General features: G+C 38.2%; 1 protein-coding gene across 3 annotated transcripts in view; it reads left to right on the top strand.

Annotated features, from left to right (window-relative positions):
- Positions 1-25,487, top strand: part of RSF1 (remodeling and spacing factor 1) — a 152,582-nt gene that overhangs the window by 47,242 nt on the left and 79,853 nt on the right. For all 3 annotated transcript variants that reach the window (XM_055581403.1, XM_055581404.1, XM_055581405.1), the window contains one exon: positions 5,385-5,476. In XM_055581403.1, the coding sequence (XP_055437378.1) occupies positions 5,385-5,476 (92 nt within the window). The remainder of the gene's footprint in view (positions 1-5,384; positions 5,477-25,487) is intronic.

The raw sequence follows: 25,487 nt of genomic DNA, 5'->3' as shown, positions 1-25,487 counted from the left end.
ACAGGACTGGAAAAGGTCAGTTTTATTCTAATCCCAAAGAAAGGCAATGCCAAAAAATGCTTAGACTACCACACAGTTGCACTCATCTCACCTGCTAGCAAAGTGATGCTCAAAATTCTCCAAGCCAGGCTTCAAAAGTACGTGAACCATGAACTTCCATATGTCCAAGCTAGGTTTCAAAAAGGCAGTGGAACCAGAGATCAAATTGCCAACATCTGTTGGATCATCAAAAAAGCACAAGAGTTCCAGAAAAATATCTATTTCTTCTATATTGACTGTGCCAAGATCATGGCATCTTGTCCCACTGCTTCATGGCAAATAGATGGGGAAACAATGGAAACAGTGACAGACTTTATTTTTTGGGGCTCCAGAATTACTGTAGATGGTGACTGCAGCCATGAAATTAAAAGATGCTTGCTCCTTGGAAGAAAAGTTATGACCAACCTAGACAGCATATTCAAAAGCGGAGACATCACTTTGCCAACAAAGGCCCGTCTAGTCAAAGCTATGTTTTGCTGGTAGTCATGTATGGATGTGCGATTTGGACTATAAAGAAAGCTGAGCACCAAAGAACTGATGCTTTTGAACTGTGGTGTTGGGAAGACTCTTGAGAATCCCTTGGACTGCAGTGAGATCCAACCAGTCCATCCTAAAGGAAATTAGTCCTGAATATTCATTGGAAGGACTGATGCTGAAGCTGAAACTCCAATACTTTGGCCACATGATGTGAAGGACTGACTCATTTGAAATGACCCTGATGCTGGGAAAGATTGAAAGCAGGAGGAGAAAGGGACAACAAAGGCTGACATGTTTGCATGGCATCACCGAATCAATGGACATGAGTCTGAGTAAGCTCCGGGAGTTGGTGATGGACAGGGAGGCCTGGCGTGCTGCAACCCCTGCAGTCGCATAGATTCGGACAGGGCTGAACGACCAAATTGAACTGAACTGAAGCAAGTAGTTCTCATAAGGGCTTCCGTGGTGATCCAGTAGTTAAGAATCCTCCTGCCAATGCAGGGGACACAGGTTTGACCCCTGATCTGAGAAGTTTCCATATGCCACGAGGCAGCTAAGCCCATGTACCACAACTACTGAAGCCTTTAAACTCTGAAGCCAGTACTCTGTAATAAGAGAAGCCTCTGTAACAGTGAGAATCTCATGCACTGCAACTAGAGAAAGTCCACATGCAGCAATGAAGACCCAGCTCAGCCAATAAATAAATAAAAATTTTTAAAAAGTTCTCATAAGAAAAAAAATTGTAACTGTATGGTTTTGAGTGTTAACTAGACTTACCATGGTGATCATTTTGCAGTGTAACAAATATTCAACCATTATGTTGTACACCTGAAAGTAATATTATGTCATATGTCAATTATACTCAATTAAAAAATAAGTAGGTAAAATGTCAGGTAAAAATGTAAAACTCTGAAATTTTAAATGACAATAGTATGTTGAAATAATGAGTTATATAGGGTTAAATTTTATAATTTAACATAAAATATTAAAATTAATTTTGACCTATTTTTACTTTTATGAATGTATTACTGGAAATTCTGAAATTTTGTGACTAATTTTGTATTTCTATTGGATAATGCTGTAAAAGAGCCAATGCTTTAGTAAGGAAGGCAAGTAATATATAATCTACTTCTATATGCCTGTATCAAGAATGAATATATTTGCAAAGTGAGATGAAATCATATTTATTTATATATTTATTTTTGTCCTTTTGGATTTTTTTAAATAGGATTTATTTTGACTTCTTTAAAAATTTAAAAAATTTTATAGGTACCAATTGTATTAAAATTTTTTGTGATTTCATTGGTCTGTGATGTGGAAGATATGCATAGAGCACTAGTGCAGAGCTTTTATTCAACTGATAAATAAGTGATGAAGATAATATGAATACCATAGGGTTTCCAAGGACAAAAATGTTGCCAGAATCATTGTAAAGGTATCACAGAGACTTTGGGGACTTTTATTGACCAGACAGTAGAAGATAAATATGATGCAAGTGGCAGAAAATAGTAAACTAGAGCGCTTGAATAAAGTCGGGTTGGGTTGTGTACTGAGTAAGCTTAGTGGATACTGAACAGGCCAGAATGGTCTGAATCAAGGATTTCAGTGCAGAAGTAAGAGAGAAGGATTGGAGAGTTAGGTTGAAACTGAATATTGGGACTCTGAGGCCTTGGTGAGAAATCTGAATGAGTTTATTAGGGGCCATCCGAGATATTTATGAACTGAGAAGTGGCATGAAAGCAGTATTTTTCTTTTTTTCTCTAGATTGGTTTGGATACAGGAGAGTATCCATACCTGTTTTTCTGAAGTGAGAAGGTGCAATATCCTGGAGAAATCAGGGGAAATAGGGAGCAGATTTGAGATGTAGAAAGGTACTACTGTGTTTGGGTAAAAGGAAAAAGGAGAAATTGAAACTGACCTTGGATCCCCAAATATCATGACAGAAATGAAAATACAGGTATTTTAGCTTTATATGATGTTTTGTGTTTTTAGAACTTTAAGATGGCCAGTTCAACCCTTTATTACAGATGAGGAATTTGAGAGTCATTGTTTAAAGAACTTGGCCAGGGTCGTGGTCTCCTTATCTTAAGTAGTGGAGCTGAGAATTGAGCCGGGTCTTTTTCTTCCTGATCTATTTTCATTGGCATGTACTCAGTTGCCTAGGTCAGTGCCTCAGTTTTTCTGGACTCTTTCACTTTGTGCAGTCAATCCCTAAGTTTTGTTATTTCTTTCCTAAATATATCTCAAATCTCCCCCACTTCTCTTGGGACCACTTCTGCCTTAGTTCAGGTTTCTACCATCTTTCTGGATTGATATTTTCCTGAATTTATATTTAGTCTCCACTCTGCATACCACCAGAGAAGGCAATGGCACCCCACTCCAGTACTTTTGCCTGGAAAATCCCATGGACGGAGGAGCCTGGTAGGCTGCAGTCCATGGGGTCGCTAGAGTCGGACAGGACTGAGCAACTTCACTTTCACTTTTCACTTTCATGCATTGGAGAAGGAAATGGCAACCCACTCCAGTGTTCTTGCCTGGAGAATCCCAGGGACGGGGAAGCCTGGTGGGCTGCCGTCTGTGGAGTCGCGCAGAGTTGGACACGACTGAAGCGACTTAGCAGCAGCAGCAGCTGCATACCACCTCCTAAAACAAATAAGCAAATAAAAGCAATCTGTTTTCCTGCAGTTCAGTTTTTGAGAGCTTTTTAAATTATAGAGCATTCTCTTGTATCTTTTGAATAAAATGTAGACTTTAGAGCCTGGCCTTATAAGGTTCTACATGATCATGCCCCTTACCTGGTGCTTCCAGTTCCATGCTCACTTTGTTTTTCAGCCTTTTATGTCTTGTTACTTCGGTAAGCAGTGTCCTTGCTACCTTTTCTCCACTATACCCTCAATCCCATACATTCTGGTCTTAAACGTGTTGTCGCTCAGTCGTGTCCTACTCTTTGTGACCCCATGGACTGTAGCCCACCAGGCTCCTCCGTCCATGGGATTTTCCAGGCAAGAGTACTGGAGTGGGTGCCATCGCCTTTGCCGATTGTCCGTTTACTTGTCTCTAATCATCCCTCCTGTGCTTCTTCCCCCTACCTCCAGCTCACCCACTGTTAACCCCTCTGAGAAGAGTCCCTTAAGTAGGTTTATTAAAGGTAGCTACTATTTCTTGCTTACTAATATAGGTGGACTCACAGACATTTGTTGAATGGGGAAATGTTTTTATACTTCAGGGTCATTTCAAATTAGAAGTGATTTTAGTGGAGAATAAAGAGTCTGAAAGAATAACTGAAAAAAAATTAATCACCTTCCAACCTGTACTTCATAGCCCTTGTTTACTGCAAGGTGTTACGTGTTTCACAGAAAAAGATTCCATGATCAAATATATTAGAGAATGCTGCAGACTATATCCAAGATAGGAATATAGGACTGTGTATGTAAGACTATAATCAGTAAAGGCTTCAGGAAGTTCTATGGTAAAAATAAGTATATATTTTTTGATACAGCATTTTCCTAATATATTTGATGAAAACTTTTTAGATAGAATAAATGTAATTTCTCCTAGGTTACTAGCAGTATTTGGGAAATGCTAAATGTATGTGTCTTTTATTTCCCTCAGGTCTAATTAATACATCTATACCCCGTAATCAGGCTCATGCCCAGAGGATATTTGGAGGAATTCTGGTTGTTTACATAGTTGAAAGAGAAAACTTTAGGGAAGTACAGCTATCTTCAAATATTTGAAGGTTCCATTAAAAGAGGAGTTGAAAATATTTTCTTTGAAACCAGAGAATAAGAGCAAGAACCAGGGGGAGGAAGATGTAGGCAGAGGTTTTGCTTTGTATAAGGGTAACTTTCTAATAATTAGAATTTTCTAAGGTTAAATAAATGTTAAATTCAAATAAACCTTAATCCCCAATCTATAAGCCAACAGACACACCCAGAGGTGGCAGGACAGCTCCAGTTCAGTTCAGTTCAGTCGCTCAGTCGTGTCCAACTCTTGTGAGTAAAGAGTTCTGTCCCTAAAGCTTGTCAAGCAAAGATTTATAGGGATGCTCTAGAGGAGTTGAGCACATTAGGTAAGGAATAGATTAGAAGGGTAGTTCTCTGCAATAGTTTGAAAACCATTAGGCTCTATTTCTGAGATATCTATGAATCAGAATTTATATTCATTGATCCTTTTCTAATTCTATGAATCTGTGTCTTGGTTTGCAGTCTCAGTTAAGAAACCAAATATGAGAAACATATAGTAGAAATTTTAATTGTATGGTTAATTGCTTTTACTTGATTTTTTTAAAATAGACTTTATTTTTTAGAGCAGTTTTAGATTCACACAAAGAAATTCAGCATTAAGTATAGAGAGTTCATATATACGCTCTTCCCCTAGGAATATATTAATACAACCTCTCTCACTGTCCACATTCCACAGTATCATGGTACATTTGGTAAAATGAATGAACCCTACATTGATACATTATCACCCAAATGTCTACATTTAGAGTTCACCCCCCCCCCCTTTTTTTCCCTATATTTTTTTGGCTATGTGCAGCATGTGGGATCTTAGTTCCCCAACCAGGGATCAAGCTGCAATGGAAGTGTGGTGCCTTAGACACTGGACCACCTGGGAATTGTAGAGTTCACTCTCAGTTGTTGATGTTTTGAAAGAAAACGTGAATATTCTTGCCCATCTTTAACAAAGTGGTTTTTAGTTGTTTCTTATCGTAGTTTAGTCTTTTCTGATTCAGAGGTCTAAAAGATAACTAGATCAACATCTATTTTGAAAAAGTAATCATCTTTTGAGAAAGTTCTTTTTTCAATAATCTCATTAGAAATGTTTTATTTTGCTGACTAACAGTATTTTTTCTTCCTTTTAAGTACCTAAAGAATTGGTGGAGCTCCATTTGAAGTTGATGAGGAAGATTGGCAAATCTGTTACAGCAGACAGATGGGAAAAATACTTGATCAAGGTAAATATTTATAAATCACCTTCTCTGAAATATTATTCTATCTAGCATAAATTGATGTTATGTTTCATAATGTGCTCTTACTTTTTAAAACGTTCTTCTAAAAGTTGCAAAATATGAACCAGAAATCCATATGATTACTATAACTTTTGTAGCAACTATGCTCTGGTCTAGAGTCCTAAAGATTTTAGAGGTGTTACATATCTTTTGTGCCAAACACTGTGCTCAGGACTCTTCATGTTTTCTCTCAGTTGATCCTTAAAATCATCCTAATCAACTTAATTAAGGTATGGACAGGGCCCAATAAAGTTGTCATTTTTCTTTGAGGTCACATAGTATGTGTAGACAGAGCCAAAATTTGTCTTTTACCTAAAAGTTAAAATGTCTTTTACTTAAAAGGTAATACTGACTCAAAAACTCTTGGGTCAGTATGAAAGACTTCTGAGTTATCATTAGACTAAAACTATTGTAAATGAGAACAGTCTGGGTAATCAGAAAACAGTTGCTTTGGGATAAAGCCTATTAATGGCAAGGCCATTCAGGAAAAATTGTCTGGAATTACATCCAAACTTTGAGATCCACACAATTTTTTGTGTGTGGGAGGGGATGGTATGGTATTTGAACTCTTAACATATTAGAATATTAAGATTATATTTTTAGGTGGGATTGAAAAACTGGAATTTTCTTGTCTTGACAAGAAAATTTGTTTTTGTATATACATCTTGTATACAAAACACGAAAATTTGTCTTTGTATACATGTGTTGTCATATCTGCTTTTGCAGGTGGTAGTATATATATATGATTGTAGAGTGCTATGAAAAGAAGAACCATCAAGAAACAAGAGTTGCTTTTTATTTTAAAAATCGCACTTGCTGTTCCAGTTATCTTTGCTGCATATTGTTTTATGTCACTTAATTTGGACATCACTCTAAATTAAGTGACATGAAACAATAATCATTTTAATCACTTCAGTGACACTGTGGGTTGGGAATCTCAGGTCACTTTCACTGTACTTTGTTGGCTAAAGCAGTCACAGTTCTCCCAGATTTAGGGAGAGGAAGACTAGACCCTCAACTCTCAGTGAGTGGTAGGAGTGTCTTAACTTTTGAAAAGCCCACTGTGAGATGAATCAATATTTTTTGTACAAGTTTGAAACCCTGAAAAGTTGGCTTAGCATTTCAAAAATTTGATGCTGTGGGATTTTCTAAAAGCCTTGATTAACTAATATTTAATTATATCTCTGAACTGTATTAAGCTGTGAATAGTAAAGGAGCAGATTTTTAACTATTTAAAGTCTTAAAAAATGCCAGTGGTTGAAGGGAGGTGCCAGTGAAGTTGCTGTTTTACCTTTAACAAAATATTCATTAAGGATTAAGAATCTAGAACTGGACCTTAAAAAGAGGTGCTGGAATTTCAGTACAGTAATCTTTTAAAAAGTAATTTTATTTATTGTCTATGCTAGGTCTTTGTTGGGCTTCCCTTGTGGCTCAGCTGGTAAAGAATCTGCCTGCAGTGCAGGAGACCTGAGTTCTGTCCCTGGGTTGGGAAGATCCCCTGGAGAAGGGAAAGGCTACCCACTCCAGTATTCTGGCCTGGAGAATTCCATGGACTGTGTAGTCCACGGGATCGCAAAGAGTTGGACACGACTGAGCAACTTTAACTTTCACTTCGTAGGTCTTCGTTGCTGCTCAGGCTTTTCTCTAGTTATAGCAAGCGGGGCCTACTCTCTCATTGCAGTGGCCTCTCTTGTTGCTGAGCACAGGTTCTGGGACCCACCGGCTTCAGCGGTTGGGGCACGTGGGCTCAGTAGTTGCAGTTTCTGGGCTCTGGAGCACAGGCTCATGGATGTGGCTCGTGAATTTAGTTGCTCCATGATATGTAGGATCTTCCTGGACCAGGGATTGAACCTGTGTCTCCTGCGTTGGCAGGTGAATTCTTTACCACTGAGCCACCAAGGAAGCCCAGGATAGTCATTTTTTTGTTTGTTTTTTATTTTTTAAAATTAATTTGTTTATTATAATTGGAGGCTAATTATAATATTGTGGTGGTTTTTGCCATACATTGATATGAATCAGCCACAGGTGTACATGGGTCCCCTCCATCCAGAACCCCTCTCCCACCACCCTCCCCATCCCATCCCTCTGGGTTGTTCCACTGCACTGGCTTTGAGTGCCCTGTTTCATGCATTGAACTTGGACTGGTCATCTATTTCATATGGTAATACACGTGTTTCAATTCTATTCTCTCAAATCATCCCACGCTCGCCTTCTCCCACAGAGTCCAAAAGTCTGTTCTTTATATCTCTGTCTCTTTTGCTGTCTCGCATATAGGGTCGTCATTACCATCTTTCTAAATTCCATATATATGTGTTAATATACTGTACTGGTGTTTTTCTTTCTGACTTACTTCACTCTGTATGCTGTGCTATGCTATGCTAAGTCGCTTCAGTCATGTCTGACTCTGTGTGACCCCATAGACGGCAGCCCACCAGGCTCCCCCGTCCCTGGGATTCTCCAGGCGAGAATACTGGAGTGCGTTGCCATTTCCTTCTCCAATGCATGAAAGTGAAAAGCAAAAGTGAAGTTGCTCAGTCGTGTCCAACTCCTAGCGACGCCATGGACTGCAGCCTACCAGGCTCCTCCATCCATGGGATTTGCCAGGCAAGAGTACTGGAGTGGGGTGCCATTGCCTTCTCCTTCACTCTGTATAAGAGGCTCCAATTTCATCCACCTCATTAGAACTGACTCAAATGCGTTCTTTTTAATAGCTGAGTAATATTCCATTGTGTATATGTACCACAGCTTTCTTATCCATTCGTCTGCTGATGGACATCCAGGCTGCTTCCATGTCCTGGCTATTGTAAACAGTGCTGGAATGCACATTGGGGTACACGTGTCTCTTTCACTTTTGGTTTCCTTGGTCTGTATGCCCAGCAGTGGGATTGCTGGATCATATGGCAGTTCTATTTCCAGTTTTTTAAGGAATCTCCACACTGTTCTCTATAGTGGCTGGTAATAGTTTGCATTCCCACCAGCAATGTAAGAGGGTTCCCTTTCAGGATAGTCATTTTTAATGTGACATTTTAAAGCAGTGTAGTTGTATCTACATCTGTCTGTTAAAGTAGATTTGTTTGTTTTTTACACGTTCTAAGAACTGAAGTAGAAATATCTTTTTTTTTTTTTAGAAATATCTTGTATACTAATCTCAGCTCTGCTGTTAACAAACTTTGGATCCATGGATGATCTGTTTTTGCCCCTGTTGTATCTTAGTTTCTTCATAAAATGTGAAAATTAGAACAAGATGATTTTAAAACCCTTAAGTTTTATGATTATAACCACAGATTCTGAGTGTTTTTTAATTGAAATATATTCACATAAAATTTGCCCTTTGAAAGTATACAGTTCAGTGTTTTTTAGTATATTCATAAGGTTGTGCAACCATCACCATTATCCAAAACAGAACCTCTTCATTGCCCCAAAAAGAAACCTTCATACCCATCTTCAGTTACTTCCTCCTTCCCTAGTCCTTAGCAACCACTGATCTCTTTTCTAACTCTTTGGATTTGCATATTCTGGAAGTTTCATATAAATAGAATTACAATTTGTAGCTTTTGTGTTTGGCTTCTTTCACTTAGCATAATGTTTTTAAGACTCATCTATGTTGTAGCATATATCAGAACTTTGTTCCTTTTTGAGCCTGATTAATAGTCTATTATGTGGATAATACTACATTTTATCCATTTATTGGTTTATGATATTTGACTTGTTTCTGTCTTTCAGCTATTATAAATAGTACTGCTGTGAACATTTGTGAACAAGTGTTTTGGTAGATGTGGTCTTTTTTGAGTATTTAAGGGTAAAATTGGTAGGTCATATGGTAATTCTTTTAACTTTTTGAGAAACTACCAGACTTTTTCCAAAACAGCTCCAATGATTTACATTTCCCTTAGGAACCTATAAGGACTCTTATCTTTTCCACATCCCTTTTTACCAATACTTGTTATTAAATGATTGATTTTATTCATCCCATTGGAGATGAAGTGTTATCTCATTGTGGTTTTGGTTTGCATTTCCCTTAAAGTCTAAATAATGTTGAGCCTTTTTCTCATGTGCTTGTGTGTCTTCTTTGGAAAACTGTCTATTCATATCCTTGTCCATCTTTTAACTACCTGTCTTTGTTTTTGAGTTTTTTTAATATATACTGCATACTAGACACTTAACAGATTTATGGTTTGCAAATATCTTCTCTAATTATGTGTGTTATCTTTTCAGTTTCTATGTAATGTCTTCTGATGCATGGAAGTTTTAATTTAGATTAACTCCAATTTTTTTCCTTTGTGGCTAGTGCTTCAGTGTCATATATAAGAAGTCATTGCCCGACACAAGGTCGTGAAAATCTAATCCTATATTTTGAGAGCTTTTATACTTTTAGTTCTTAAATTTAGATCTAACCCATTTAATTTTTGAATATACTCTTAGATAGGAGTTCAGCTGTATTCTTTTGCACATAGATATCTGTTTGTTCTGTTATGATTTGTCAAAAACATTATTTTTTCCCTCACTGGATTGCCTTGACATCCTTGTAGAAAGTCAGTTGACCATAAGTGTGAGAATTTATTTCTGAAGTCTTCATTCTGTTGACTTTCATGTTGTTATTTATGCTAGTACCATATAGCCTTGGTTACTGTGGTGGCTCAGACAGTAAAGAATCCGCCTGCATTGCAGGAGACCTGGCTTCGATCCCTGGGTTGGGAAGATCCCCAGGAGGAGGGCATGGCAACCCACTCCAGTATTCTTGCCTGGAGAATCCCCATGGACAGAGGAGCCTGGCCGGCTACAGTCCATGGGGTCACAAAACATTGGACACAACTGAGTGACTAAGCACACAGCACACTCATATCGTCTTGGTTATTGTAGCTTTGTGGCAAGTATTTAAATTGTTTATCTTTTACAAAATTGTTTTGGCTATTCTCATCACTTTCATTTCCTTACGAGTTTGAGGATCAGCTTATCAACATCTGCGAAAATGCCAGTTAGAATTTGTATAGGATTGTATATAATCTGTAGATAAATTTGGGGAGTATTGGCTTCTTAATAATAGTAAGTTCTCTGATCCATGAAAATGCGGTGTCTTTCAAAATAGGTAAGTCTTTAATTCCTTTCAACAGTATTTTGTGGGCACTTCCTTGGCCACTCTGCACTTCCAGTGCAGGGGCACAGGTCCAGCCCATTGTTAGGGAACTAGGACCCCATGTGCTATGTGGCGTGGTCTAAAAATTAATAAAATTAAAAAAATTTTTTTTGCAGTTTTCAAATTCTGGTCTTAGACTTTATTCCTTAGCATTTTGCCATTTTTGATGGTATTGTAAATGGAATTTTCCTAATTTCATTTTCATATCAGTCATTTCTAGTGTTGTGGAAATACAACTAATGATTGTACATTGATCTTGTATGTTGCAACTTTGCCAAAGTCATTTATTAGCTCAAATAGCTTTTTCTGTAGTAAATTCTTAAGATTTTCTATATACATGATTATGTCATCTGCAAACATTTACTTCCTCTTCAGTCCGGATGCCCTTTATTTATTTTTCTTGTGTAATTGCTTTCCTGGAGCTTCTAATACACTGTTGTGTGGAAATGGTGGGAGCAGGCATCTTTGTCATGTTCCTGATCCTCGGGAGAAAGGTTTTGGTCTTTCAGCTTTCATTATGTATGTATGTTATTCGAGGGATTTTCATTGATGTCCTTTATCAGATTGAGGAAATCCTCTTTTTCCCCCTGGTTTGTTGAGTATTTCTGTCATGAAAGCTGTTGGATTTTGTCAAGTGTTTTTTTCTGCATCTATTGAGATAACCATGTGAATTTTGTCCTTTATTGATCTGTAGTGTGTTACATTGATTAGTTTTCATATGTTGAAATCTTGCAATCCTGCAGTCAATCCCACTTGGTCATGGTCCACAATCTATTTTATATGTTGCTAGCTTTGGTTTGTTAATTTATTTTTGAAGATTTTTGTACCTGTGTTCATAAGGGATATTGATTTTCTTTTTCTTGAGGTATCTTTGTCTGGTTTTAAAATCTGGGCAATGCTGGTCTAATCTTGAATTGAGAAATGTTTCCTCTGCTTTCATTTTTTTTATGGATGTTTGTGAGGTATTAGAATGTAGCAATGAAGCCATGTGGGCTTGGGCTTTTCTTTGTTGAAAATTTTTTTGCTCGTTTGTTAAACCAGTCTCTTTAATTGTTACTGGTTTATTCAGATTTGTATTTCTTCTTGTGTCAAGTTCAGTATTTGTGCCTTTGCAGGAAATTGTCCATATTATTAGATTAACTGTTTTGAAGTGAAGTTGCTCAGTCGTGACCAACTCTTTGTGACCGCAGGGACTGTAGCCTACCAGGCTCTTCTGTCCATGGAATTCTCCAGGCCAGAATACTGGAGTGGGTAGCCATTCCCTTCTCCAGGGGATTATCTGTTTTATTGGCATACAACTGTTCATAGCATTCGCTTACAATTCTGCTTTTTGCAAAGTCTGTAATAATGTTCCTCGTTTCTTTCCTCTTTTTACTGATTTAGTGTTCTCTTTTTTCCTGGTCAGTCTAGTTAGAGCTTTGTAAAATTTTATCTTTTTAAGAACCTGCTTTTGGTTTAATAGAATTTCTCTGTTGTTTTTCTGTTTGATTATTTTCTTCCTTGCACTTGCTTTATGTTTAGTTGTTCTTTTCTTAAAGTGAAAGTTTAGGTTATCAGTTGGAGATATTCCTTTTTTTCCAATATATTTATTCTCAGCTGTTCCATCTAATCCCTGCTTAGCTTCTTCCTGTAAATTGCCACATTGTTTTTCACTTTGATTCATTTCTAAGTATTTTCTCTTTTCCTTTCTGATTTCTTTTTTGACCTATTGGTTATTTAGTCGTATATTGTTTCCACGTTTCTGAATTTCCCCAGTGTTTTCCTGTTTTTGATATCTAATTTCATTCCATTATGTAGGACAACATACTTCATTCTTTAGTATTAAAAAATTTAATTTTTCTACTTAGATATTTATAGGGATTTGCTAACTTCATATGTATATTTACTGTGCTTTTTTCCTCCTGATTTTTAAGACTTTTGCTACCCTGTAAAGTTTATACACACGTACACACTCATATATAAATGTATATTTTCCCTTATCCTTTTTTGATATGCTAGTGTTGCTACTATTTTATTTAAATAACTATAAATTCCATTAACTTTTTAAAAACTTAAAATATTTTTTATTTTGACTGTGCTGGGAGTTTGTTGCAGGATATGAGCTCTCTCTAGTTTTGGTACTTTTTGGAGAAGACCCTGATGCTAGGAAAGATTGAAGGTGGGAGGAGAAGGGGACAACAGAGGAGGAGATGGTTGGATGGCATCACCGACACGATGGACATGAGTTTTAGTAAATCCTGGGAGTTGATGATGGACAGGGAAGCCTGGCGTGCTGCAGTCCATGGAGTTGCAAAGAGTCAGACACGACTGAGAGACTGAACTGAACGGAGTTTTGGTGCATGGGCTTCTGATTGCAGTGGCTTCTCTTGTGGAGCACGAGCTCTAGGGTGCATGGGCTTCAGTGGTTGTGGCATGCAGGCTCAGCAGTTGTGGCTCCTAGGCTCTTGAGTGCTGGCTCAATAGTTCTGTCGTATGGAATTCTCCCAGACCAGGGATCAAACCCGTGTCTCCTGCACTGGCAGGCAGATTCTTTTACCACTGAGCCACCAGGGAAGCCCCTATATAGAGTTCTGATGTTAGAAAATCTGGGCTCCCTTCTTAGTTTCTCAGCACTATTGATGTCAGGAAATTTTTATCACTTGTCTGTATCTAAGCTGATCTGTAAATCTGGGGAAAATGCAGTCTTATTAAATGTTAACATTCATCTTTCAGAATTATGAGAATTTAATGAAATAATGTGTGAAGGGACTCAAAACTAATGTCTGACATTGGCTTCAGGAAGAAGACTGTTGTTAAAGATGATATATGCTGAAGATACTATCAAAGCTTATATTCTTACCTGATTTTTAAGATATATAAAAGCTTAATATTAATGTAGTTTAGTTAATAGAAGGTTGTTGTTCAGTTGCTAAGTTGTGTCTGACTTTTTGCTGCCCCCTGAATTGCAACATGCCAGGCTTCCCTGTCCTCCACTGTCTCCCAGAATTTGCTCAAACTCAATGGCACCCCACAGTCCATGGAGTCGCTAAGAGTAGGACACGACTGAGCGACTTCACTTTCACTTTTCACTTTCATGCATTGGAGAAGGAAATGGCAACCCACTCCAGTGTTCTTGCCTGGAGAATCCCAGGGATGGTGGAGCCTGGTGGGCTGCCGTCTATGGGGTCACACAGAGTGTGTATTCTGCTGGTTGCTGTCTAGGCCGCTTTATTTAGTCTTTACATTTTTATGGCCTTAAATACAGTCCTTTATAAAAAAAGGAAGGAGAAAGTACCTTCTGTATGTGAACTCTTAACGCCAACTCAGCAGGAGTAGGTTCATAGATGGATATCCCCATTTTACATAAGTGGAATTGCCTTTTTAAAAATCTCTATCCTTCATCAGAATTCATGAGAACTAGATGTTGTATGCCTTATTCACTTGCATATACATCAAAAGCCCTCAAATTATGGCCCCTTGCCTATTTTCATAAAGGTTTGTGAATCAAGAATATTTTTTAACAAACAACATTTACAATCAGTTTCTTAAAGAGTGACTATTTTGAATTCCAATTAAGTCAGCTATTATCCACCCCCAAATAATTCTCTGCATCTCATTAGTATATCTGAATTACAAAAATTGTATAATCATTAATTATTATATATTACACATAACATAATGCATATGATATACTACCTGGTATATCACATATAGTTATTGTATTTTAAATTTCATCCAAAAATATACGGAAATGTTTTCTCTCCTTAACATAGGTGCCAGTAAAAGATCCTTGATTTAACCCCTCGGCCTGCAAAGCCTAATATTTACTATCATGTCCTTTTCAAAAAAAGTTTGCTCACCCTTGATAAAAAACATCATGCATAGTACAGTGCTTGACACATCATTGCTTAATCATTATTTGCTGAATGAATGAACTGTGATTATGAATAACTTGCAAAGGACACAAAACTAAGTTACTAACCAAGGTTTTTCTGACTTTGTAGCCTTAAAAGCAATGAAGTTTTCTTTATGGGCAATAAGAAAGAAATCCTTAAGTTGTTTTAAAAATGAATGTTACGATTACTTGTGTATATTTTTTTCTTCTCTAAATCATCAGGAGTGGACATTTTATGTAAAACCTGATAATAGTATCAATACTGGGTATCAGATCAGATCAGATCAGTCGCTCAGTCGTGTCCGACTCTTTTCGACCCCATGAATCGCAACACACCAGGCCTCCTGTCCATCACCAACTCCTGGAGTTCACTGAGACTCACGTCCATCGAGTCAGTGATGCCAGCCAGCCATCTCATCCTCTGTCGTCCCCTTTTCCTCCTGTCCCCAATCCCTCCCAGCATCAATCTTTTCCAGTGAGTCAACTCTTCGCATCAGGTGGCCAAAGTACTGGAGTTTCAGCTTTAGCATCATTCCTTCCAAAGAAATCCCAGGGCTGATCTCCTTCAGAATGGACTGGTTGGATCTCCTTGCAGTCCAAGGGACTCTCAAGAGTCTTCTCCAACACCACAGTTCAAAAGCATCAATTCTTCGGCGCTCAGCCTTCTTCACAGTCCAACTCTCACATCCATACGTGACCACAGGAAAAACCATAGCCTTGACTAGATGGACCTTTGTTGGCAAAGTAATGTCTCTGCTTTTGAATATGCTATCTAGGTTGGTCATAACCTACCTTCCAAGGAGTAAGCGTCTTTTAATTTCATGGCTACAGTCACCATCTGCAGTGATTTTGGAGCCCAGAAAAATAAAGTGTGACACTGTTTCCACTGTTTCCCCATCTATTTCCCATGAAGTGGTGGGACCGGGTGCCATGATCTTCGTTTTCTGAATGTTGAGTTTTAAGCCAACTTTTTCTCTCTCCTCTTTCACTTTCATCAAGAGGCTTTTGAGTTCCTCTTCACTTTCTGCCATAAGGGTGGTGTCATCTGCATATCTGAGGTTATTGATATTTCTCTGGGCAGTCTTGATTCCAGCTTGTGTTTCTTGAATGAATATTTGATAATAAATGATGTAAAATTATAGCTTTTCTAGAAATATAATTTAAAAATTAAAGTACAAGTTTTTCTGTGGCCAAAAACTGTATCAGGAATTTTAGCCATTCTTCTTTCTACGTTGTTAAGAGTACTGTTGATAGTCTAGAGGAACTGGCACACGATAGCCAAATCCAGGTAACTCCTCGGTTTTGTAAATAAACTAGTGTTTGACATTGCTGCTATTCATTTACCTATGATCTGTGACTGCTTTCAAGTTTACAGTGCAATTGTCAGTGGTCTGTTTAAGAACTATATGATCAACAAAGCCTAAAATACCATCAGCCATTTACAGGAAAAAGTTTTGACACCTGGCCTAGAAAGCACATTAACAATATATTTCTCTATTTCTCTTAGTTTTGTTCTTTATGAAATTAGAATACCAGAAAGTCACTTGGTATTCATCTACTGGATAGATAAAAAGGACAAGGATGAGGAAAGAACATATCTATACTTGCAGCAGAGCTGCTTTTGCCTATTTTTTAGTTTCTCTCATATTGGTTGTCTGCTGGTTCATAAGAAGATTAGAACTATGTCTGTCTTTTGGACCATCATTTACCCAGCTCTAAGCATGTGGAATGACTGAACAAATGTATTTGCATGGAGTCTAAGTAATCAGTTTCCCTAAAAGTTGATTATTAGAAAAAGTTTTATCAAACGCTGACTCCCAAAGCTCTAGCTCTACTTCAGGCTTTTATACCAGATTACAAACATCTCCATTTATATCCTACTGACTGCCTAGTGAACTGTTTCTTGTAAGCAAAATCAAACTCAACATATATCAAAAGCCAAATTATCTTATTCCTTGATCTTCTGGTACATATTGAATCCATGATGTATTCGTATCCCCACCAACATCGTGACCTCAAACCATGATTCGGGCATATTAAACACAAAGATTTGAAAGTAGCTATTATATTACTATAAGAGTTATTTAGTGATTCTCTGTCTCTTAAAAATCTAAACTCTGTCATAGCATTCGAAACTCTTAATGGTTTAGCCACTTTCTTTAGCCACATCTAATGACAGTCTCTCCTGTGTACCCTACTACTTGACTCATATTCTGTGTCATTCACAGAACATGGGATCTTCTTCATTCCTTAGAATATTTGCATATACTGTATCTTCTGCCTAGGATGCCTTCCCATGAACTTGTTTGCCTGTCAAACAGTTATCCTTTAAATATAACCTCAGGTATTACTTTCTTCTTGAGACCTTTCCTTTTGCAGGAAGACATTCCAGATGTTCCTCCATGGATTTATGGGTAGCTCCATTATAGAAATTACCATATATTTTTTATTACATGTACACTATGTACCAGGCACTGTGTTTGATACTTTCGTTACATAGCTCACTTTTGAACTAAATATTTTCCTCCTCTTATGCACAAGGTAATTTATTTTGAGAAACTGAATAACCAGACAAATCTCACATTGCTAGAAATGGCAGAGCCAGCATTCAAGCCCAGGGCTTTGTGAATTCAGTGCTTTAAAATACTGTTGGTATTGCCCCTCATATTTGTCTTAGTTGTAAATTATAAGCATCTTGAATGCTTTTTGTATCTTTTATACATCAATATTAGGTGAATTAATTATTTAAATTATTTCAGTTTTCTTTCACTTGACTGCTAATAAGATTAACTCCGTATTTACTTCTTGGTTCTCTTTATTGGTTACATTAGGTATTTTTCTAGTGGAAATTTTACCTTCCCCGTTAACATGGCTTTCGATCTTTTATCTTTCTCTAAGTGGTACTGCTGTGCATTTGTATTATGGAGAGCAAATTCTATTTAAATCTAGAGCAGATATCCTTATCTGTTAGACCTTGGTCTTTGGCTCATAGCAGATGTTACCAATCTAAGCTTTTCCTGCCAACCCTAGTTTAGCAGACTACACTGCTACCACAGATCAGTCAGCAGTGGCATCTGTTTGCCGTGTCTTATTGTGTTTCTCTTAAACAGTTGAACTGAGACCTGTAGAATGAGCAGAAATTTGTTTGGAAATTACCAGTAGTTTGGCTTCACTATAATATGGTGAATGGCAGTGAGTGGAAGCCTAGGGTTCATGTGAAAGAAAGTTACTGTAATAATTCAACCAACCACTTAAGAGGCCTGAATTAAGGTTTTGGCACTAAGTGTGGAAAGAAAGGGCTTCCCTGGTGGCTCAGATGGTAAAGAATCCACCTGCAATGCTGGAGTTGCAGGTTTGGTCCCTGGATCGGGAAGATCCTCTGGAGAAGGAAATGGCAAGCCATTCCAGTATCCTTGCCTGGGAAATCCCATGGACTGAGGAGCTTGGCGGGCTATAGTCCATGGTATCGCAAAGAGCTGGATATGACTGAGTGACTAAACAGCAGCAACATGGAAGGAAAAGGATTTAGGTGAGAACTATCAATATTTGGAAGGTAGAGTCAGTAAGTCTTGATACCTGATAGAGGCAAAGAGAGGTGTCTAGCAGCTCACCTCAAGAAGGGCATTCATTGTTGTGGTATATCCTGGACTTGCTAACATATATTCTCCAATATCATCCAGTATGTAAGTTCAGTTCAGTTCAGTTCAATTCAGTCTAGTCGCTCAGTCGTGTCCGACTTTGTGACTCCATGAATCGCAGCACTCCAGGCCTCCCTGTCCATTACCAACTCCCGGAGTTCACTCAGACTCACGTCCATCGAGTCAGTGATACCATCCAGCCATCTCATCCTCTGTCGTCCCCTTCTCCTGCCCCCAACCCCTCCCAGCATCAGAGTCTTTTTCCAATGAGTCAACTCTTCACATGAGGTGGCCAAAGTACTGGAGTTTCAGCTTTAGCATCATTCCTTCCAATGAACACCCGGGACTGGTCTCCTTCAGGATGGACTGGTTGGATCTCCTTGCAGTCCAAGGGACTCTCAAGAGTCTTCTCCAACACCACAGTTCAAAAGCATCAATTCTTCGGCGCTCAGCTTTCTTCACAGTCCAATTCTCATATCCATACATGACCACTGGTAAAACCATAGCCTTGACTAGACGGACCTTTGTTGGCAAAGTAGTGTCTCTGCTTTTCAATATGCTGTCTAGGTTGATCATAGCTTTCCTTCCAAGGAGTAAGCGTCTTTTAATTTCATGGCTGCAGTCACCATCTGCAGTGATTTTGGAGCCCCCAAAAATAAAGTCTGACACTGTTTCCCCATCTATTTCCCATGAAGTGATGGGACCAGATGCCATGATCTTCATTTTCTGAATGTTGAGCTTTAAGCCAACTTTTTCTCTCTCCTCTTTCACTTTCATCAAGAGGCTTTTGAGTTCCTCTTCACTTCCTACCATAAGGGTGTTATCATCTGCATATCTGAGGTTATTGATATTTCTCCTGGCAGTCTTGATTCCAGCTTGTGCTTCTTCCAGCACAGCGTTTCTCATGATGTACTCTGCATATAAGTTAAATAAACAGGGTGACAATATACAGCCTTGACGTACTCCTTTTCCTATTTGGAACCAGTCTGTTGTTCCATGTCCAGTTCGAACTGTTGCTTCCTGACCTGCATACAGGTTTCTCAAGAGGCAGGTCAGGTGATCTGGTATTCCCATCTCTTTCAGAATTTTCCAGTTTATTGTGATCCACACAAGGCTTTGGCATAGTCAATAAAGCAGAAATAGATATTTTTCTGAAATTCTCTTGCTTTTTCGATGATCCAGCAGACGTTGGCAATTTGATCTCTGGTTCCTCTGCCTTTTCTAAAACCAGCTTGAACATCTGGAAGTTCACAGTTCACGTATTGCTGAAGCCTGGCTTGGAGAATTTTGGGCATTACTTTACTAGTGTGAAATGTATAGGAACCTGAAAATCTAGCTGGTGACTTTTTTTTTTTTTCCTGTGTAATTTTATTTTATTTTTAAACTTTACAATATTGTATTAGTTTTGCCAAACATCGAAATGAATCCGCCACAGGTATACATGTGCTCCCCATCCTGAACCCTCCTCCCTCCTCCCTCTAGCTGGTGACTTTTAAGGTGAAGTTACCCTCCTAAAAATAAAGAAATCTAGTTAGTAGAAATTTAAAATAGCAGTTCTGCAAAGATCTGTTAACCCCTTTCTTAGTTGGATAGACCTTGGCCTTGTTGGGCTTCACTTTGCTTTTACTTTGTGAGTCATAATAAAACTTCTCTGCCAGTAAACTCATGTGCTTCCATGAAACTTCTCTGTTTGCTGTGATTGCTAATGACTTTAGATACCATGTGAGCAAGTTAAGACATCTTAGCCATGGATAATAAATACCACCATGTCAGTAAACAGACACGTGCATTCAATAGATTCTGTACCTGTGCTTTCCTGCCACCCTGCCTCCTGCCCAAACGCAGCAGTAAACAGGCCCTAAAAGTACTAGAAAAGCTAATTCTTAATAAATTATCCTTTAAAGGAATTGAGTTCCTTTAACTCTGAATTATTTCTAAGAGACAAATGGTAATTTATTACTGCTATTATTATTCAGTTTTGTGATTTCTTCGGTGCATGCCATGCCAGTGATTTAGAGACAGTTTTTCAGTGAAAAAAAAAATACTGTCACATGGAATGTAGGAATCAATGGATTTTAAAAGGCTCTTGATTTTAAGAAATGTTAAAATATGAAAATAAATAGGTTTATTTGGATAAGCAGAGTATTTCCTGGTGTTCAGTACTAGAGGGATAATGACATTTAGTAGAAAATAAGCTAATGTGTCTTTTCTGGGGTGTCTATCTACCACTCAACAGAAAATGACCTCATTTGTCCTTCAAAAGTAAAGGGAAGATAATAGATAATCTCAGAACTCTTTGGAAAGTGATTAAATTAGGTAATGGTTCTTGTTCAGTCACTCAGTCATGTCTGACTCTTTGCGACCCATGGATTGCAGCACACCAGGCTTCCCTATCCTTTGTCATTTCCCAGAGTTCACTCACACTCATGTCCATCAAGTTGGTGATGCCATCCAACCATTTCATCCTCTGTCGTCCCCTTCTCCTCCCGCCTTCAATCTTTCCCAGCATCAGGGTCTTTTCCAATGAGTCAGTTCTTCTCATCAGGTGGCCAAAATATTGGAGTTTCAGTTTCAGCATTAGTCCTTCCAATGAATATTCAGGACTGATTTCCTTTAGGATGGACTGGTTAGATCTCCTTGCAGTCCAAGGGACTCCCAAGAGTCTTCTCCAACACCACAGTTTGGAAAGCATCAATTCTCTGGCACTCAGCTTTCTTTATGGTTCATCTCGCACATCCGTACATGACTACTGGATAAACCACAGCTTTGACTAGACAGACCTTTGTTGGCAAAGTAATGTCTCTGGTTTTTAATATGCTAAGTTTGTCGTAGCTTTCCTTCCAAGGAGCAGGCGTCTTTTCATTTTATGGCTGCAGTCACTGTCAGCAGCGGTTTTGGAGCCCAAGAAAATAAAGTCTGTCACTGTTTCCATTGTTTCCCATCTATATGTCATGAAGTGATGGAACAGGATGCCATGATCTCAGTTTTTTGAATGCTGAATTTTAATCTAGCTTTGTCTCTCTCCTCTTTCACCCTCTTCAAGAGGCTCTACAGTTCCTCTTTGCTGTTATAAGAGTGGCATCATCTGCATATCTGAAGTTATTAATATTTCTCCAGGCAGTCTTCATTCAGCTTGTGCTTCATCCAGCCCAGCAATTCTCATGATGTACTCTACAAATCAGTTAATAAACAGAGTGACAGTGTACAGCCTTGACGTATTCCTTTCCCAATTTGGAACCAGTCTGTTGTTCCATGTCTGATTCTAACTGTTGCTTCTTGACCTGCATACAGATTTCTCAGGAGGCAGGTCAGGTGGTCTGGTATTCCCATCTCTTTAAGAATTTTCCACAGTTTGTTGTCATCCACACAGTCGAAGACTTCAGTATAGTCAATGAAGCAGAAGTAGATGTTTTTCTGGAATTCTCTTGCTTTTTCTGTGATCCAACAGATGCTGGCAATTTGATCTCTGGTTCCTCTGCCTTTTCTAAATTGAGGTTATACATCTGGAAGTTCTTGGTTCACGTATTGTTGAAGCCTAGCTTGATGGATTTTGAGCATAACCTTGCTAGCATTTAAAATGAGTAGTTATAACATTTGTTGGCATTGCCCTTCATTGGGATTGGAATGAAAACCGATCTTTTCCTGTCCTGTGGCCACTGTTAAGTTTTCTAAATTTGCTGGCATATTGAGTGCAGCACTTCGACAGCATCATCTTTTAGGATTTGAAATAGCTCAACTGGAATTCCATCACCTCCATGGCTTTGTTCATAGTGATGCTTCCTAAGACCTACCTGACTTCACACTCTAGGATGTCTGGCTCTAGGTCAAAGCTGAGTGATCATACCATTGTTGTTATCCAGATCATTAAGATCTTTTTTGTGTAGTTCTTCTGTGTATTCTTGCCACCTCTTAATATCTTCTGCTTCTGTTAGGTCCATACTGTTGTCTTTTATTGTACCCATCTTTCATGAAATATTCCTTTGATATCTCCAATTGTCTTGAAGAGATCGCTAGTCTTTCCCATTCTGTTGTTTTCTTCTGTTTCTTTGCATTCATCACTGAGGAAGGCTTTCTTATTTCTCCTTGCTATTCTGTGGAACTATGCATTCAGATGGGTATATCTCCTTTTCTCATTTGCCTTTTGTTTCTCTTCTTTTCTCAGCTATTTGTAAGGCCTCCTCAGACAACCATTTTGCCTTTTTGCATTTCTTTTTCTTGGTGTTTTTTCACCTTCTCCTGTACAGTGTCACAAAGCTCTGTCCATAGATCTTCAAGCATTCTATCAGATCTAATCCCTTTAATCTATTTGTCATTTCCACTGTATAATTAGCAAGGGATTTGATTTAGGTCATACCTAAATGGCCTAGTGATGTTCCCTACTTTCTTGAATTTAAGTCTGAATTTTGCAATATGGTGTTCATGATCTGAGCCACACTCAGCTCCTGGTCTTGTTTTTGCTGACTGTATAGAGCTTCTCCATCTTCAGCTGGGAAGAATATAATCAATCCGATTTTGGTATTGACCATTTGGTGATGTCCATGTATAAAGTCGTCTCTTGTGTTGTTGGAAGAGGGTGTTTGCTATGACCAATGCATTCTCTTGGCAAAACACTGTTAGACCCTTTTCCCTGCTTCATTTTGTACTCCCAAGGCCATACTTGCCTGTTACTCCACGTATGTCTCTTGCCTTCCTACTTTTGCATTCCAGTCCCCTATGATGAAAGGACTTTTTTTTTTTTTTTGGTGTTAGTTCTAGAAGGTCTTGTAGGTCTTCATAGAACTGTTCAACTGAAGCTTCTTTGTCATTAGGGGTTAGGGGATTGAATCTGGGTGTCCTGCATTGCAGGCAGATTCTTTATAGTCTGAGTCAACAGGGAAGCCCATTTTGTCAATAGATACCTTTAATCTAAATGGGAGTTTCAGTAAGGCTCATTGCTTTTATTCCTTATGCAATTTGTCATCTATTAGGAAGTCATAAGGACCATCTTTTGTCATTTGTTATTTTGGACATATTTTGACAAGGGGTAGATATTTCTCTACTGCTCTGTTTACTTTTCAAAAATAAGCTAAGGTTATTATCTTTCAGTTTTTTGGCCTTGTTTATTAAGTTGTGTTTTTCTTTTTAAAATTGTGGTATAATTCATACAACATAAAATTTTCCATATTAAAATACATTCGTTGACTTTTGGTATATTCAGTATGTTGTCCAACCATACCACTATGTAATTCCAGAATATTTCCATCACCCCGAGTAGAAACTCTGTACCCATTAGTAATCTGTTCCAGTCACAACCCCTTCCTGCTCAGATCCTGTCCAGCTCTCAATCTCCTTTCTGTCTCTATGAATTTGTGTATTTTGAACATTCCTTATGGATGAAATCATAAAATATGTGGCCTTCTGTGTCTTCTTTCATTTAGTATAATGATTTGAAAGTTTATTCATGTTACATATAGTATATATTAGTACTCCATTTCTTTTTATTGCAAAACATTCTTCCATTGTATGGTTAATACATTTTATTTATCCATTTTCAATTCATGATCATTTGGATTTTTTCACCTTTTGGCTATCAGGAATTCTGCTATGAATGTTGATGTAAAAGTGTTTCTGTGGCCATGAATTTTTCTCTTCTCTATGTACCTAGGAGTGTATAAAATGGCTGGGTCATATGGCATTTTTTTTTGAGGAACTGCCAAACTGTTTTCCATAGTCACTATACTATTTTACATTCTCATCAGCAATTTATGAGGATTTCAGTTTCTCCAAAGCTTATATTTTTGTAATAATGATAAGAGCTAATATTGAAAGCTTATATACTAGATCCTATGCTATTTTGCATACAGTATCATTTAATTCACAGCACAAACTAGATCACGGAGAATAAATAACTCCCAAAGTCACATAAATAGTAGATGATGAAGCAAGGATTGAATATAGGTTTGTCTTATGCCACAAAATGAATACTTATCGCTCTGTATATTGGAAAGTATTTTCACACTTTTAACTTTGCAAATGTTCTTTAAATAGAGTACCATTTACTCATGCTTTCCTGCTGGTAATGAATCCACCTGCAGTATGGGACACCTGGGTTTGATCAGGAAGGTCCCCAGGAGGGCATGGCGACCCATTCCAGTATTCTTTCTTGGAAAATCCCCATGGATAGAGGATCCTGGCGGGCTACAGTCCATGGGATTGCAAAGAGTTGGACACGACTGAGCAGCTAAGCACACACGTTTACTCACGCACAGTGTGTCAGTAGCCACGGTTTACCATCATGAATGAATTACATGGGATGATGTAGTAAGAATTCTGGATTTCTAATGGGGAAAGAGCCTGAACACTGCTGATTACTAGGTATGTAAGTTTAGTCAGTTCTTGTGAACGTATATGTGAATTCTCTCAGCATGCTGCTGCTGCTGCTGCTGCTAAGTCGCTTCAGTCGTGTCCAACTCTGTGCGACCCCATAGACGGCAGCCCATCAGGCTCCCCCGTCCCTGGGATTCTCCAAGCAAGAACACTGGAGTGAGTTGCCATTTCCTTCTCCAATGCATGAAAGTGAAAAGTGAAAGTGAAGTGGCTCAGTTGTATCCAACTCCTAGCGACCCCATGGACTGCAGCCTACCAGGCTCCCCTGTCCATGGGATTTGCCAGGCAAGAGTACTGGAGTGGGTTGCCATTGCCTTCTCCAGCATAGTACTTATCAAATAGTTGGAACCCAGCAAATGTTGTTTAAATATTAAAAATAAATTATCAGAAAAACAGTAACAAGTTAACTTTTTTTCTTTTCTGTGTCTGGCATTCTTTTGGAATTGACAGCAACTTAGACTAAATTATTTATACTTGTAGATACAGAAGTGTTGGGTTGCATCTGCTTTAGTTTTTCTTCCGAACTTCAGGTGGTCCAGTTAATGTTTTGTGTTGATAATATATCTGAAGACTTTTCCAGTCAGAGGGATCAGTGCCTTAATTATGGCTGGGAAATCTGTGCAAGTGTGCTCTTGTAGTAGACTTCAGAAACCTGCTTTTCCCCTCCAGAGGTTGTTCTTTTTACCCCCCAAGTGTGCACACTTGTATTAGTCAGGACCTCTCCATTGTATACTCAGATATTGCTCCTTTACCTATAACTCTAGTATCAGTGTGTTTTGAAAGAAGTTACATTAAAATGGCAATTTAAGGTTATCACTTTAGCTATTAACCAGATAAACCTGGGAAGTAAAAGTAGAATCTCCTAAAATTTCCTAAGTATAAAAAACTTTAGGAATCCATTAAAAATATTATGTTAATGATGTGTATGTGTCTTGACTCTTGTCT

The sequence above is a fragment of the Bubalus kerabau genome, chromosome 5 (genome assembly GCF_029407905.1).
Source record: "Bubalus kerabau isolate K-KA32 ecotype Philippines breed swamp buffalo chromosome 5, PCC_UOA_SB_1v2, whole genome shotgun sequence".
Classification (NCBI taxonomy): domain Eukaryota; kingdom Metazoa; phylum Chordata; class Mammalia; order Artiodactyla; family Bovidae; genus Bubalus; species Bubalus kerabau.
The sequence above is the reverse complement of the archived record's forward strand: the minus strand, read 5'-3'. Positions and strand labels throughout refer to the sequence as shown.